This window comes from Ailuropoda melanoleuca, chromosome 6, assembly GCF_002007445.2.
Source record: "Ailuropoda melanoleuca isolate Jingjing chromosome 6, ASM200744v2, whole genome shotgun sequence".
In the NCBI taxonomy this organism is placed as follows: Eukaryota; Metazoa; Chordata; class Mammalia; order Carnivora; family Ursidae; genus Ailuropoda; species Ailuropoda melanoleuca.
Genome location: NC_048223.1, coordinates 53,654,116 through 53,668,471, shown reverse-complemented (window position 1 = coordinate 53,668,471; position 14,356 = coordinate 53,654,116). Strand labels below are relative to the sequence as shown.

The 14,356-nt window shown below is 42.5% G+C and overlaps 1 protein-coding gene across 14 annotated transcripts in view; it reads left to right on the top strand.

Annotated features, from left to right (window-relative positions):
* Positions 1-14,356, top strand: part of CHRM3 (cholinergic receptor muscarinic 3) — a 465,054-nt gene that overhangs the window by 354,346 nt on the left and 96,352 nt on the right. For 10 of the 14 annotated variants that reach the window (XM_034662432.1, XM_034662431.1, XM_034662430.1 and 7 more), the window contains one exon: positions 1,697-1,864. The exons of 3 other annotated variants lie outside the window; for them this stretch is intronic. In XM_034662432.1, the coding sequence (XP_034518323.1) occupies positions 1,746-1,864 (119 nt within the window). In that variant the 5' untranslated portion in view covers positions 1,697-1,745. Of the gene's footprint in view, positions 1-1,696; positions 1,865-3,484; positions 5,494-14,356 lie in introns of those variants that run through there. One more of the 14 variants, XM_034662441.1, reaches the window with a different exon arrangement.

Genomic DNA, 14,356 nt, shown 5'->3' with positions numbered 1-14,356 from the left:
ACACATCATGTCAGGCGACTTGTTTGAGGACACAGGCAGCCCTTGAACAACACAGAGGTTGGGGCACCAGCCCCAGCACAGTCAAAAATCTGCACATTAGAGTTTTTGACTCCCCCAAAACTTAACTACTGATAGCCTCCTATTGGCTAGAATCCTTGCCAGTAACGTAAACAGTCAATTAATACATATTTTGTATATTATATATATCTTCTTAAGATTTTATTTATTTATTTGAGAAAGAGAGAGCACGAGCAGGGGGAGGTGCAGAGGGAGAGGGAGAAACAGGCTCCCCGCTGGGCAGGGATCCCGATGCAGGGCTCGATCCCAGGACACCAGGATCATGACCTGAGCCCAAGGCAGATGCTTAACCCGCTGAGCCGCCCAGGCGCGCATATGCTATATGTATTTTTTACTGTATTCTTCCAATAAAGGAAGCTACAAAAAAGAAAATGTTATTAAGACAATTATAAGGAAGAGAAAATACATTCACAGAACTGTCCTGCATTCGTTGAAAAAAATCCATTCTGTAAGTGGGCCCGTGTCGTTCAAACCGTGTTGTTTGAGGTCTGCCGTAGTGATTGTGAAGGGACTCATCAGCGGCACATCTTCCGTTTCCCCTGCAATAGCATCAGCCGGTCCTTCTACTAATGGCAACTGAATTTCAGGAAGACTGGGTGTTGCTTTAATCAAGATGCAGTCTGATTTAGTTTTATTTTTTAAATGCACTGTAAGAACACTCCCTCCCCCAGTTGTATGTCGTTCATTAACATTTTCTGTCCACCAAGCAAGGCGAGTGAGGCAAAACCAAATCCTCACTATCACTGACACTTACGTACTAGGCACCAGGTACCATTCTGAGCACCTGACATCCATCACCTCATTTCATGCCCACAACTTTCTGTGGGTAGACACTGTAATTAAGCTAAATACATGGCACGGCGGTGTCCACCAGCTCGAGGCATCCACACTGTACCTGCACGGAAGGCAGGGTGAGAACGAGTGAGCAGAGGGCAGGAGAGGACTTTGGTGATAGGACGCCAGGCTGTGGACAATCCTGTGGCTAAACCAGGGAGTCTGAAGTCACAGACAGCCATAAAGGACCATATGCAAGCAAATTCGGTACAAGATGTGTTTTTCAGAACGAGCACTCTGGCTTGAATGTGGAGATGGAGAATAGGGCGCCAGACCGAAGGCAGGAACACTCATCAGTGGGTGATTGCAGTAACCACGGAGAACGTCAGAAGGAGAGTCACAGCTATGGTATCGGCTTTTGTAAATAGGTCAATGATACCAATTCAGATAGAGAACGTGCTAAGACCCGCGGAAAAGGAAAGACCGTGAGTTTAGATGTTGGATCTCTAGAGTCCTAAGTGCCAGAGTCCTCACATCCTGGTGTAGCCACCAGGCAGCTAAAGAGCTGTGTCTGGAACGTGAAGAGACAAGAGCTTCTGCGTCAGGGTGGCTGGTAAAAGCAAGGGGGATTGGGGCGGCTGAGTGAAGCCACCCACATGTGGAGGGAGAACTTCACGGGGCCGATACAGCAGACGCTGTGTAGCAGCTTCAGAGAAGCTTGTGAGGAGGGGCGCACACCAGGAGAGAATCAGGTCTTAGAAGCCAGGACCAGAGTTTCCAGTGGCAGGAGTGGTCCGTAGAGGGTCATCAGATTTGGCAACTCAGAGGTCTTTGTGATCTTAAGATAGGTCAGTGGAGAGAAACACAGCCCAGACTCTGTGATCGACTCTGTGATGCAAGAGGATGTGGGAACAACTCTCTCTGACTCATCTTTTAATGAGAGTGAACATGAGCATCAGCACAACCGAGTTCAGATTACGGCTCTGTCACTGACAAGCCCGCCCGACCTCAGGTAAGTGGCAGCGCACCTTACCCGCAGCTTCGAATGTGTAAAGTTAATGCTGGGCATCTCAAAGAATGTTTGGGGGTTAAATGTGCCAATATGTGTAAAAAGATTTTACATAGAAAATATGTTCTATATTTGTAGCATATAAATATAGAGCATATATATTCATATATATAAATATGTATTTATATATGTAAAGTACATTGTTAATGAGAATAGTTGCCATTTTTACTGTAATTCTTAGATTGAATAATTAAGTCTTTTTCTTCCTCTGAATCCCAAGTAGGGCCAATATTTTAATATTGGGAAATCAGACACCACTGAGCTGCAGAAACTAGACTTTTTTTTTGTTTTTTATTTGGATGACCTTGAATGAAAGACTCCGCAGAATATGTTAAAACATCAAAAAAGGATGAGATTTCATTTGATTTTAGAGTATACTTTATGCTATTTTAATTATTTGAAAGGATATTGAATATGTGTTAATTATGGCAGTTCTAGCTAATATCATTGATAAACTCCAAAACCTCAGTGGAGTAAAACAATATTAGCTTGTTGGCCATCTGGATGTCTTCTTTGGAGAAATGTCTGTTCATGTCTTCTGCCCATTTTTTTAGTTGGTTGGTTTGGTTTTTTGGTGTGGAGTTGTCTAAGTTCTTTATATATTTTGGACACTAACCCTTTATTGGATATGTCATTTGCAAATATCTTCTCCCATTCCACATGAAGTGGCTGTTAGCAGGTTGCCTTTTAGTTTTGTTGCTTGTTCCCTTCACTGCGCTGAAGCTTTTTATTTTGATGTAGTCCCAATACTTTATTTTTGCTCTTTTTCCTTAGCTTCAGGATACATATCTAGAAAAATGTTGCTATGGCCGATGTCACAGAAATTATTGTCTGTGCTCTCTTCTACAAGTTTTGTGCTTTCAGGTCTCACATTTAGTCTTTAATATATTTTGAATTTATTTTTGTAAGAAAAAATTTACGGCGTAAATTTATGGTGTAAGAAGGTGGTTCAGTTTCATTCTTTTGCATGTAACTGTCCAGTTTTTCCAACACCATTTGTTAAAAAAGACTGTTTTGTTCCTGTTGCATACTCTTTCCTCCTTTGTCAAAGATTAAATGATCACATAACTGTGGGTTTCTTTCTGGCCTTTCTATTCTGTTCCATTGATCTTTGTGTCTATTTGTGTGCCAATTTCATACTGTTTTGATTACTACAGCTTTGTAATATAACTTGAAGTCATGAAAAGACACTCAGCATTGCTCGTCATCAAGGAAATGCAAATCAAAACCACAATGAGATATCATGTCACACTGGTTAGAATGGTTAGAATCAAAAACTCAAGAAACAGCAAGTGTTGGTGAAGATGTGGAGAAAAAGGAACCTTCACACACTGTGGGTGGGAGTGCAAACTGGTGCAGCCACTGTGGAAAACAGTATAGAGATTCTTCAAAAAATTAAAAATAGAACTACCCTACGATCCAGGAATCACACACCTGGGTATTTTCCCAAAGAATACAAAAACACTAGTTTGAAGGGACATTCACCCCATGTTTATTGCAGTATTATTTACAATAGCCAAACTATGGAAAGTATCCATCCATAGACGAATGGATAAAGAAGATGTGGGGTGTGTGTGTGTGTGTGTGTGTGTGTGTGTGTGTAATTCACACAATAATATTCCAGCATCTATAATGGACTATTATTCAGCCATAAAGAAGAAGAAAATCTTCACATAGAGAGTGTAACACAAAGCGAAATAAGCCAGAGAAAGACAAATGCCATATGATTTCACTCATATGTGAAATTTAAGAAACAAAACAAATGAACAAAGGAGAGCCAAAGAGAGAGAGAGAGAGACAAACCCCAAACAGATTTTAAGCTATAGAGAGCACACTGATGATTACCAGAGGAGGGGTGGGGGGATGGGTGAAATAGGCAATGGTGATGAAGCCATACGCTTGTCCTGATGAGCAGCGAGTAAGGTATGGGACAGTTGAATCACTATATTGTACACCTGAAACTAGTATAACACTACATGTTAACTACACTGGAATTAAAATATTAAAAAAACAAATAAAAAGTTAAAGCCCTGAAAATTAAGATGCAATTCATGTCCATCAGGTAAATGAAAATTACCTTTTAACAAACTAAAAAAGAAAAAGAACCAGTCTTAGTTTATACTTCGTTTATGCAAGGGTCCACTTTGGGTTTTCTTGCTCAGGCATCTCTTCTCTGAGCAGTGGTTTGATGATGATTCCATCCTTTGGCTCCACCGTGTTCAGATAGGGTGTCTGCTCTGCAGCCATTTGGAAGAGAGAGGGAGCATATGCAATCGGTCATGGGAGCGTGCTGCGTGCCGGGCTTGAGGTGGTGCACGTAGCTTCTGCCGTGGCCCACTGTAGCACCGAGACCCTACCTCATTACGAAGGAGGCTAGAGAATGTCATCAAGCTGTATGCTCAGGAGGAAGAGAAAATCAATTTGAAGATTAGCCAGTCAAGGCACAGTATGTAAGCAGTGGGAAGTATTGCATATTTTTTTTCAAGATTTTATTTATTTATTTCACTGAGAGAGTGAGAGAGAACACAAGCAAGGGGAGCAGCAGAGGCAGAGGGAGAAGCAGACTCCCTGCTGAGCAGGGAGCCTGATGCAGGGCTTGATCCCAGGACCCCAAGATCATGACCTGAGCCAAAGGCAGACGTTTCACTGACAGCACCCCAGGTGCCCTTGTGCAGATATTTTTCCTGTTACTAACCAGAATAGCACCTTCCCAGCCACCTTGAGTAAGTATGCAGTTCGTTACATTTTAATCTTCTGAAGATTACTTACGATACGTAACCTAAACAGAGGCAAACACAAGGCTGTTAGTAGCAGAACTGAAAGTGGAAGACGAGTTCCCTGACCTCTTGCAGAGTATCAGTTCCTAAGTCACATTCATCTCCCTGAGCACAGACACGGTAGAGCCAAGACCAGGCTTGTGCCTCCAAACACAGCTTTACTGACATGAAAGTCACACTTGGAGACCCATCTGCTCTGCAGTTACAGAAAAGGTGTGAGTTCGTGGAAAGAACTGTTAAAGAAAAATGTACAATGAAATGATTCACATACTCTTGCTTTTAACTAGTAAAATTGCAGACACACACGCACACACACAAATACAGGAAGAGATCCACAGGGAGTCTCTCCTGAAGAAAAAAGTGGGCCGCCCCACAGTTTGTCAGGATAGGTAGACTTTCTGGAAAAGGGGCGGGCTGAACAGCTCCAGTAATATCATTAAGGATGCGCGGAAGCGAGGTGAACTGCCAAGAGCGAATACGTCTAGGTATCTCTGTCTGCACCTGTAGCTGCCATAGAAGTGCCGTTGTTGGGGTCCCAGTGTTTCTAATCAATTTTAATTTTAGCTGTCTGAGACAATGATACATTTTCCTGGCCATCCAAAGAGTTGCTTCACCTTGGGAGAACACGAACCAAACAGAAGTCTTAGTATCTTATCTGCCAGCTCTGAGAGCTTGAGGGGAAAAACCCCAAACATATTTCATTAGGCGCAGACACGAAGATGGTGTGGAAGGGGGGAAACGGGTCCTCATGGAGTCGGGGAGACAGGAGAGCAGCTTACCGATCCAGCTGTGGAGGTGAGAAAGAGATGGGGCAGGTGGGTTCCAGAACCATCCTGGGTAGGTGGACAGGGGCAAGGAGGCCTGTAACGGTGTGCGTGTGTGTCTATAAATATCTGTATTTAGTCTTGTAAATCCTGCTTAGAAGACTGATTTTTTTTTAAAAAAGAGGAAGAGTCCGGTGAATGGGGCAAGCCCTTGGACAGCTCACTTCCCTGTGGCGAGTGTGGCTGTGTCCACTGTCCACGGGGGGGTTATCTTCAGCCTCTGCTCTCTAAGTGCTTGGCCACTGGGCAGCAAGGCTAATAGGAAAAAAAAAAATTCTGTTTTTTCCTGTGCTCCCTTTTTCTTTCTCTCTCTCTCTCTGATGTTTACTGCCGGGATCACAGAGGACAAAAGGCTCTGCTATTTACTTATTTCTTTGGTATTATTGCATATCTGCTATGTGCCAGGCATTGTACCAGACACCTACTGAGCGCTTTCAGTCTGTTCAAAAAGCGGCTGAGACCCAGAATTAATGTTCAGACAACAGCTAAAGAAAGCCTGTCTGACAGGCTCTGGGCAAAGCCTTGGGACAGACAGACGAAAAGTCACTTTCTTTTCCCCTGTAAGTCCGACCCAAAACAAATCCTAAGAAACTTTTCAGTATCAACATGCATTATAATGTTCACAACTGGATGAGACCATTTTATAAGATTTTCCTCGTAGTCAACAAACCATAAATAAGATGACTGTCGAATTCGTTGTTTTCCTGTTGTTTACAGCTACCTGTTAAAACTGAAATGTGTTTGTATAAAGCTACAGAATGTTAGGACTTGAACGGATTTTAGAGATGGTGAACTTCAAGCCTCAGATACAATAACCGGTTCTTTCCAAGGACCTTCGGATAGTGAACCACAGAATCAAGTTTAACACCTAAGCCTTGGACCCCGGGCTTGAGGTTTGCTCACCAAGTTACAGTGTTGCTAGTGTCCTTGGTAAACTATGACATGCTTAAGTGACACAGCTGTGATTTGCATCTTACAGCAAAACCTAGCCTGTATTTGTGAGGGGTGCCATTAAACAGAAAATAAGTATCTTTTATAATGCAGGTATCAATAGGGAGGCAAATCTGAACTTGTCGGCTGCTCTTCCTGGCTAGAGAGAGTTTGACTGGCCTCTCAGTTGTATTTCAAAAAAAAACAAAAAACAAAACCACTACAAATGTGCTTTAATCATTTCTCAGTATTTGTCACACACTTGGATATTTTCCCAACATTAGAATATGAATTATGGAGCTTCTTTTAAAATCAGTAGCCATTCTGAATGGTATTTCATTGTGTTTCAGTTCTCTTAAGATGACTTCAGGATTGTTTGTTTTAATACAGCTTTATCTTTTGTGTCAGAGATTAGGGTTTTGTCTGTCCCTGGAAGAGTGCTAAGTAAAATTACAATGACCCTGTAGTTTTTCGCTGGGATGGAGCTGCCAGGAGGGAACTGGCAAGATCAGCGACCTTCCCTTGCAGGAGAATCACCTCTCAGATTATCCACCAAGTTATCATAATTCCAGAAAACAATGAGAGGGAGCACGCCCACACTAAGGACTTTTTAAAAACTGAATTTAAATTAAAAAAAGAAAGAAGAAAGAAAAACTGATGGTAAGCAGTGAGACCATGAATATGAAGCAAAGTGATTCCTCCAAACATCCAGAATTTTATGGAACTGCTCAAGCAAAACAATTAAACCTATCAGATTCGCAGCCACGGAGCGAACACGGCCGTATATGCTCTTATCTTGCAAGCTTCTAAGCGCGAAAACGTTTCATCTGCTAGGATTAGGCAGAACCCTCTAATGGGGGGAAATTGGCCTACCACCTCAGCTTTCTGAGGACTTTTGGGGAATTCCCACTTTATCACACCCTTCTGCGTTCAAAGTGAGCAGATGTGTGACTTTCAGGAAATACAACACATACTTCCTCCCGAACTCCCCTCTCCCCCCTGTTGTTTAGGTCAGAACATTTTTATTTTCTGTACAGCAAATATTTGTGAATGGAAAATGCAGAGATTACAGTAAAACAAATTATGTACCGGCTATTAGCTCTGACAGTCCTACGGAAAACAGTACAGAGCATGCAGTGAAATAAGGGGTATACGCTTTGTGGTAATGAAGGCAGGTGCATGGGGAGGGAAACCCTCACAAGCCTAGCACACACCTTAGAATTAACTTGAGTTTTGTCTCTCCCACTGAAAAGCTCATTCCTTTTTTGTCTTTTTCCCTTGGGCTGACCTGTAATTTGTATTAGATTGACCGTGTGACCATTCTATAACTCAATGGATGTTTCAGTCGCATGCCAAGATTTCAGACAGTGGAGCAACGAGAGTAGTAGCCAAGGACCTGTTGTATACATTCCGCGCTTTGTTGCAATTAGGGCCCATGGGGTATTTGATAGGTCATCTCTCTGTGTTTTCATTGTCCTACCAGTAAGATGTGGGGGTTGGGCTGTATGAATTCAAAGGTTGGTTTCGTCTCTAACTCTGTGCTTTCAGTTACCACTCTCTGAACAAGCAGTAGGTGTTTTGTTTATTAATTTGCAAATTTATAAGCTAGTAAACCACTTCTAATAATAAGCAGTTATTGATATTTCATCGCTGTATCTCTATTCCATCATTTTTTTCATGAGTTTTATGTTTTCAAGATGTTCCTGGTCATATCGATGAATTTAAGAAGTCTTTTAACCAGCAGAATAGCCATTATGTTGGCCAGATGACAGTACTACATTGCTGTCACATTTCTGTAAATATCCAATTTTGGATAATTTCCAAAGTAGCTCATATTATCCACGCACGAGGGCAGATTATTAGTCCGTAAGATAACTCACATTTGCAAACTCACTGTCGATATTCAGAATCTTTACAATATAGTACTGATCTCTTTTTGCTGACATTTTATACGTATATTTTTTTTCATATGAGTATATGCCACACAATGTTATATTAGTTTCAGGTGTAGGACATAATGATTCAACAAGTTTATACATTATGCCGCGCATCACAAGTGTAGCTACCATCTGTCAGCATACAGCACGACGGCGATAGCTCTATGTTCCTCATTCTGTGCCTTCTGGCCTCTGACTCTTTCATTCTATAACTAGAAGCCCGTACCTCCCACTCCCCTTCCCCCGTTTTCTTTATACCGCTACCCCCTTCCCTCTGGTAATCATCAGTTTGTCCTTTATTGTTATATGTTTTATTCTGCCTTTGTGTATTCATTTAGGTTTCTGTTTTGTTTTGTTTTTAGATTTTACACATGAATGAAATCATATGGTATCTGTCTTTCTCAGTCTGACTTATTTCACTTAATGAAACATTCTAGGTCATGTTTTCACAAATGACACAATCTCTTCCTTTTTTATGGCCCACACGCACACACACCCCACGTCATCCTTATCCACTCTTCTATTGATGGACACTGAACTTCTATTTCTTGGCTACTGTAGATAACGCTGCAGTAAACATACAGGTGCATGCATCTTTTCAAATTAGTATTTTGGTTTTCTTTGGGTAAATACCCAACAGTGGAATTACTGGATCATATGGTATTTCCATTTTTAATTTTTTGAGGATACTCTGTACTGTTTTCCACAGGGGCTGCACCAGTGTGCATTCCCACCAACAGTGCATGAGGGCTCCTTTTTCTCCACATCCTCACTTATTCTTTCTTGTGTTGTTTACTTTAGCCATTGTGACAGGTGTGAGGTGATGTCTCACTGTAGCTTTGATTTGCATTTCCCTGATGATGAGTGACTTTGAGCATCTTTTCATGTGTCTCTGTCTGTCTTCTTTGGAGACATGTCTGTTCAGATACTCTGCCCATTTTCATTGGATTATTTGTGTTTGAGGTATTGAGTTGTATCAGTCCTTTATATATTTTGGATATTAACCTCTCCTCAGATATACCATTTACAGATACCTTCTCCCACTCAGTAGGTTGCCTTTTTGTTTTGTTGATGGTTTCCGTCACTGTGCAGAAGCTTTTTATTTTGATGTAGTCCTAATAGTTTATTTTTGCTTTTGTTTCCCTTGCCTCAGGAGACATAGCTAGAAAAATGTTGCTACAACCAATGTCAGAGAAATTATTACCTGTGCTCTTTTCTAGGATTTTTATGGTTTCAGGTCGCATATTTAGGTCTTCAATCCATGATTAGTTTATTTTTGTGTATGGTGTTAGAAGTGATCCTGTTTCACTCTTTAACATCCAGCTGTGGGACTGGTTATTCAGAAGAGGGTAGAATTGTCCTTAATATATTATTTTTCCCTTTTCATATGAAAAACAAATTATTATCTTTGCTGCAGCAACCACATTTCTTTTAACCAAAAGTTAAGAAAATATTAGCTTCTCTGGTGTTAATGCATATAAAGTCCTTTGATTTGTGGCATTGTATTTTGAAAATGAGAGGCTATAAAAAATAGGTAGGAGGTAACGGATACTTTGATGATCTTTAAGAGTAATTTTACGAGGGGTGCCTGGGCCCAGTTGATTAAGCTTCAGACTCTTGATTTCCACTCGGGTCATGATCTCAGGGTCGTGAGATCGAGCCCTGCGTCGGCTCCGTGCTGAGTGTGGAGTCTGCTCAAGATTCTCTCTCTCTTTCTCCCTCTGCCCCACCCCCGCTCATGCATGTGCTCTCTCTCTCTCTAAAAAATAATTTTATTGAAGCAGATGGATATTTTTATTGATGATTCTTTAAAGTAATTTTTCTCAAGATCCCTCAAGAGAATGTATGCCTTTGAGTGAAGTGACTTTAAATTTTGTTCACCAATGGAGATTAATTGCATCGAGTGACATACTTGTATAACTGTTGGTCATTTCAACCCCTCATGCTGTGAGTTAGCACATCAGTGTCTCAGGGAATGTTGTCTGATTAATCTTGTGTGAGGCAGGTCTCCCCGTGCTGTTCCGGTGGCTGTCTTTCAGTCCTGTTAATTGTCCAAATACGGTGTTTCACACCAATTGGACTCAGGCAAGAGAATAAAGGTGAAGGCCTTCTCTTAATTTTTTCATTTGTTTCCTCCGTCCTATAAAATGCTTTTTTAATCTGTAATAATATACTCCTTGAGTGGATTCACTATAGCTTCAGAAATTGGGAAGATGTTGGGGCGCCTGGGTGGCACAGCGGTTAAGCGTCTGCCTTTCGGCTCAGGGAGTGATTCCGGCGTTATGGGATCGAGCCCCACATCAGGCTCCTCCGCTATGAGCCTGCTTCTTCCTCTCCCACTCCCCTGCTGTGTTCCCTCTCTCGCTGGCTGTCTCTCTCTCTGTCAAATAAATAAAATCTTTAAAAAAAAAAGAATAAAGCATGTCTTCTCTTTAAAAAAAAAAAAAGAAAAGAAATTGGGAAGATGTTGAAAAGCTTCACAATGTTTATTTTTTTTAATTTATTTTTTATTTAAATTCAATTAGCCAGCATATAGTACATCACTAGTTTCAGATGTGGTGTTCAATAATTTATCAGTTGTGTGTAACTTTTATTGAAGGTGGTTCATCCTTGCATTTTTATGAAAAAGTTTTTTTTTTAAAGGTTTTATTTATTTATTCGACAGAGATAGAGACAGCTAGCGAGAGAGGGAACACAAGCAGGGGGAGTGGGAGAGAAAGAAGCAGGCTCCTAGCGGAGAAGCCTGATGTGGGGCTCGATCCCAGAATGCCGGGAACACGCCCTGAGCCAAAGGCAGATGCTTAACAACTCCGCCACCCAGGCACCCCTTTTTTTTTCAGATTTAGAAGGACCACATTTTTAAATAACTGAAATTGTTATTTGCTTAGTTGGCAGCCCATTAGATCTGACCAATTCATCTTCATCTGAACTGAGTATAAATAAACTATGGTCTCCATGGGATAAGGTATAAGGGGAGTTTATGCTGATATTTTCCCACTGACGATGCTCATTGACATTTACATTCTGACATGGGGAACAAAAAGGAGACAATTCTTAGTCTTCTAGCTAAGCGTATTTTTAAGTTCGTCAAAGAAATGCAACATGTTGAAATTCCTGTTGCTATTATAGTTTGTTTTAAGACATTTGTTCATATTACTGCTTTGAACAACTATACATTGAATTCTCACTGGGGCCAGACCTCGTCTTTCTAGAGCCTCCAAGCTTGCTCGTGTAGAGAAGTGCTGGAGTTTCAATGTTTTCGTTCTTCCTCTGTGCTCTGTCTTTTCCTTCAGAGTTGAAGAAAGAGACTACAGTGAGATGAAGTGAGAAGGAAGAGGGTCATAGGAAACAGGGAAATAGAGAACAGTGATTTTACCCATACGTCACTGGGGGGGGAGAAAAGTCACACTTCTTAAGGGATGGGCATCTCAAAACTAACATCGCGAGAGGCTCTTTCAGATAGGCAGAGTTTCAGTGTCATTTTCCAAGTATTTCATAAGTAGCTACGAGGAACTGAAAATCTGTGGTGCGGACTCCGTGTACGTTTCGGTGCAATTAGCTCCACTCTCTAGACTCGTGTGCGTCCTAGCGAATGTCCGTGGTCCCAGCACTCGCTGATCCAGCTCTCAGAGGCGCTGTCTTCGCTGTTGAAAGGTGTTCTCCCGCTATCCCAACTTGGCCTTCGCCAAGTCATCCTAGAGTAGGTTGGATCCTCTGTTGTTTATAAACTAATTAGTTCATCAACTGGACGAATATTTCACCTTACGCTCCACTGACAGTTCTTGCAATAAGAGTATGACAAAAGGCCTGAATCATTCCGAAATAATGGTTTAAAAATGAAAACGGTGAGGCCGATTTGAGGGAATAATTCAGTTATGTAATGGAAACAGCTTCGTGTGGCTGTGTTCAGCGTGTAGCATGCAAAAAGGCTGTAGCAGTCTGTGCGATAAGTCTCACGCCTTCCCCTGTGTGGTGCGCGTGCTTTTGCCACCCGGCATTTGAGAAGCTCGATTTTCAATGCAGTAGTCTTCTTAAAGTGAGGCATCTAGGGCATATATAACAAATTGCCTCTTTGATTCTTTATCCTCTAGGCCTAGCGCATGCTGCCCACTCAAAAAGCCCAGAACCAAATTCCACATTCCCACGGCCCCAAACCCACTCCTCCGTCTTTGACAGCTCCTTCTTTTCAAGTCCTCAGATCTAACAAGTTGAGGTCATTCTTGTTTCTTCCTCTCCTGCTGTTGGCTCTTTAAAAAAAAAAAAAATATATATATATATATACACACACACACAGCATCTGACCAGTTCCACCAGCCCCTCACCATCGGCTCCCATCCGAACTATTTTAATGTATTTTATTCTCCTTCTGCACTGCGTGCTTCTGTCTTTGAATATGCAAGTCGCTCCAGCCTAGTCTCAGCATGGCAGCCGGAGCAGTTCTTACAAAATGTAAGCCAGCTCGTCGCACTCAAACACTCTTATTCAAAACTCCGTGATGGCTTCTCCTCTCATCTGGAGGAAAATCCGGAGTCTTTGCTGGGAGCTGAGGCCCTCAGTGATCTGTTCCCTGCTGCTTCTCCAATGTCCTCTCCCCCCACGAGCCCTTCCCTCACTGCCTGGCCCCCACTGGCTTCCTCACCGGGTCCCGCACACAGCAGTGCTCTGGGCCCCACACCAATGCCCTTCCTGCAGGTGTCTCATGCATGATTTTCTCTCTTTCTTTAGATCTCTGCTCAATATCAGTGCATCAGAAAGGCCCCTTTTACATCCCTAAATAAATAACCCTTATCTATAAACACACCATTTCCTTCCCTCTTACTTTTATTCATTTTTCTTCATGGTGCTTATTACCACCTGACCTGAGATAGGTAGATAGGTAGGTAGGTAGGTGGGTAGATGATTGGCCAGGTCCCCCTCCCATTCTGGAATATAAGCTTCTTGATGGCAAACTATTCTTTGTTAATCTCTCTATTCCTAGCTCTGTGAACAGTGCCTGGCACACAGTAGACACTCCATAAATATTTGTTAAATACGTGAGTGACACAAGGCAGAAGTCTTACTCTGCATAACATCAGACAGCTCAATCCTGCACTGTCCTGGGGAGAGAAGTCACTCTGTGAAATACCAAAGACCAAGTATTACTGTGCAGATCTCAACCAGCACCCTTCAGTAGGGAGAGAGAGAAGTTGTCCAAGGCTTAGAAGTCGTTGAAGGCTTCATGGTGCTAATAAGACCAACGCTCGGCCCCGGGTGGTGGTAGTGTCTAGATTTGACACAGGTAGACGGGGAGACTGTCAATCATATGCAAATGCCCAGGAGACAGCAGGAGAATTATTATGCCATCCCGGGGAATAAGAACGTCAGATGCTGATCTGTGTATTCTAGAAGTATTTTCGGTCAGGCATCATTCGAGGTTGTTGGAGTGGATACATATCTAAGACACGAGAGCGTCACTAGACATAGACGGGGCTGGGCCTCAGGAAGTGACTGTTTAACAGGGTGAGGGGTCAGGCCATTAAAGGGAACACAGAAGAGAAGACCAGATACGTTGAGAAGGAGCAGACTAATGAGGCGCCAAAGGAAGAGAGGAGGGTAAAAGACAAACTGTTTCAAATACTGGAGTAACATCCAGTGGGAGAGCGTCTAGAAAGCCATTGAAACCTAGGAGGTCAGGGCAGACTTTCTGTGACTGAAGTGGGAGGCGGTGAGCCGGGTGGCATGGGCTTAAATGAGCATGTGCGAAGGAGGGGTGCTGATACTGGCAATACCTTCACGAAGTTAGACGGGAAAGGATTAAGACATCATGGATGCCGTCAAGGAGTGAGGCCATATTTGTGGGATCTGCACCTCTGATGGGCAGCCTAGAGGCCCTCCCTTCCATCCCAGCACCCAGGCTCACAGGGACCAGGCAGCCCCTCACAGAATCCCTCAGACAATCCGCTGGCTCTGTTCTTACCTTCCTCTTCT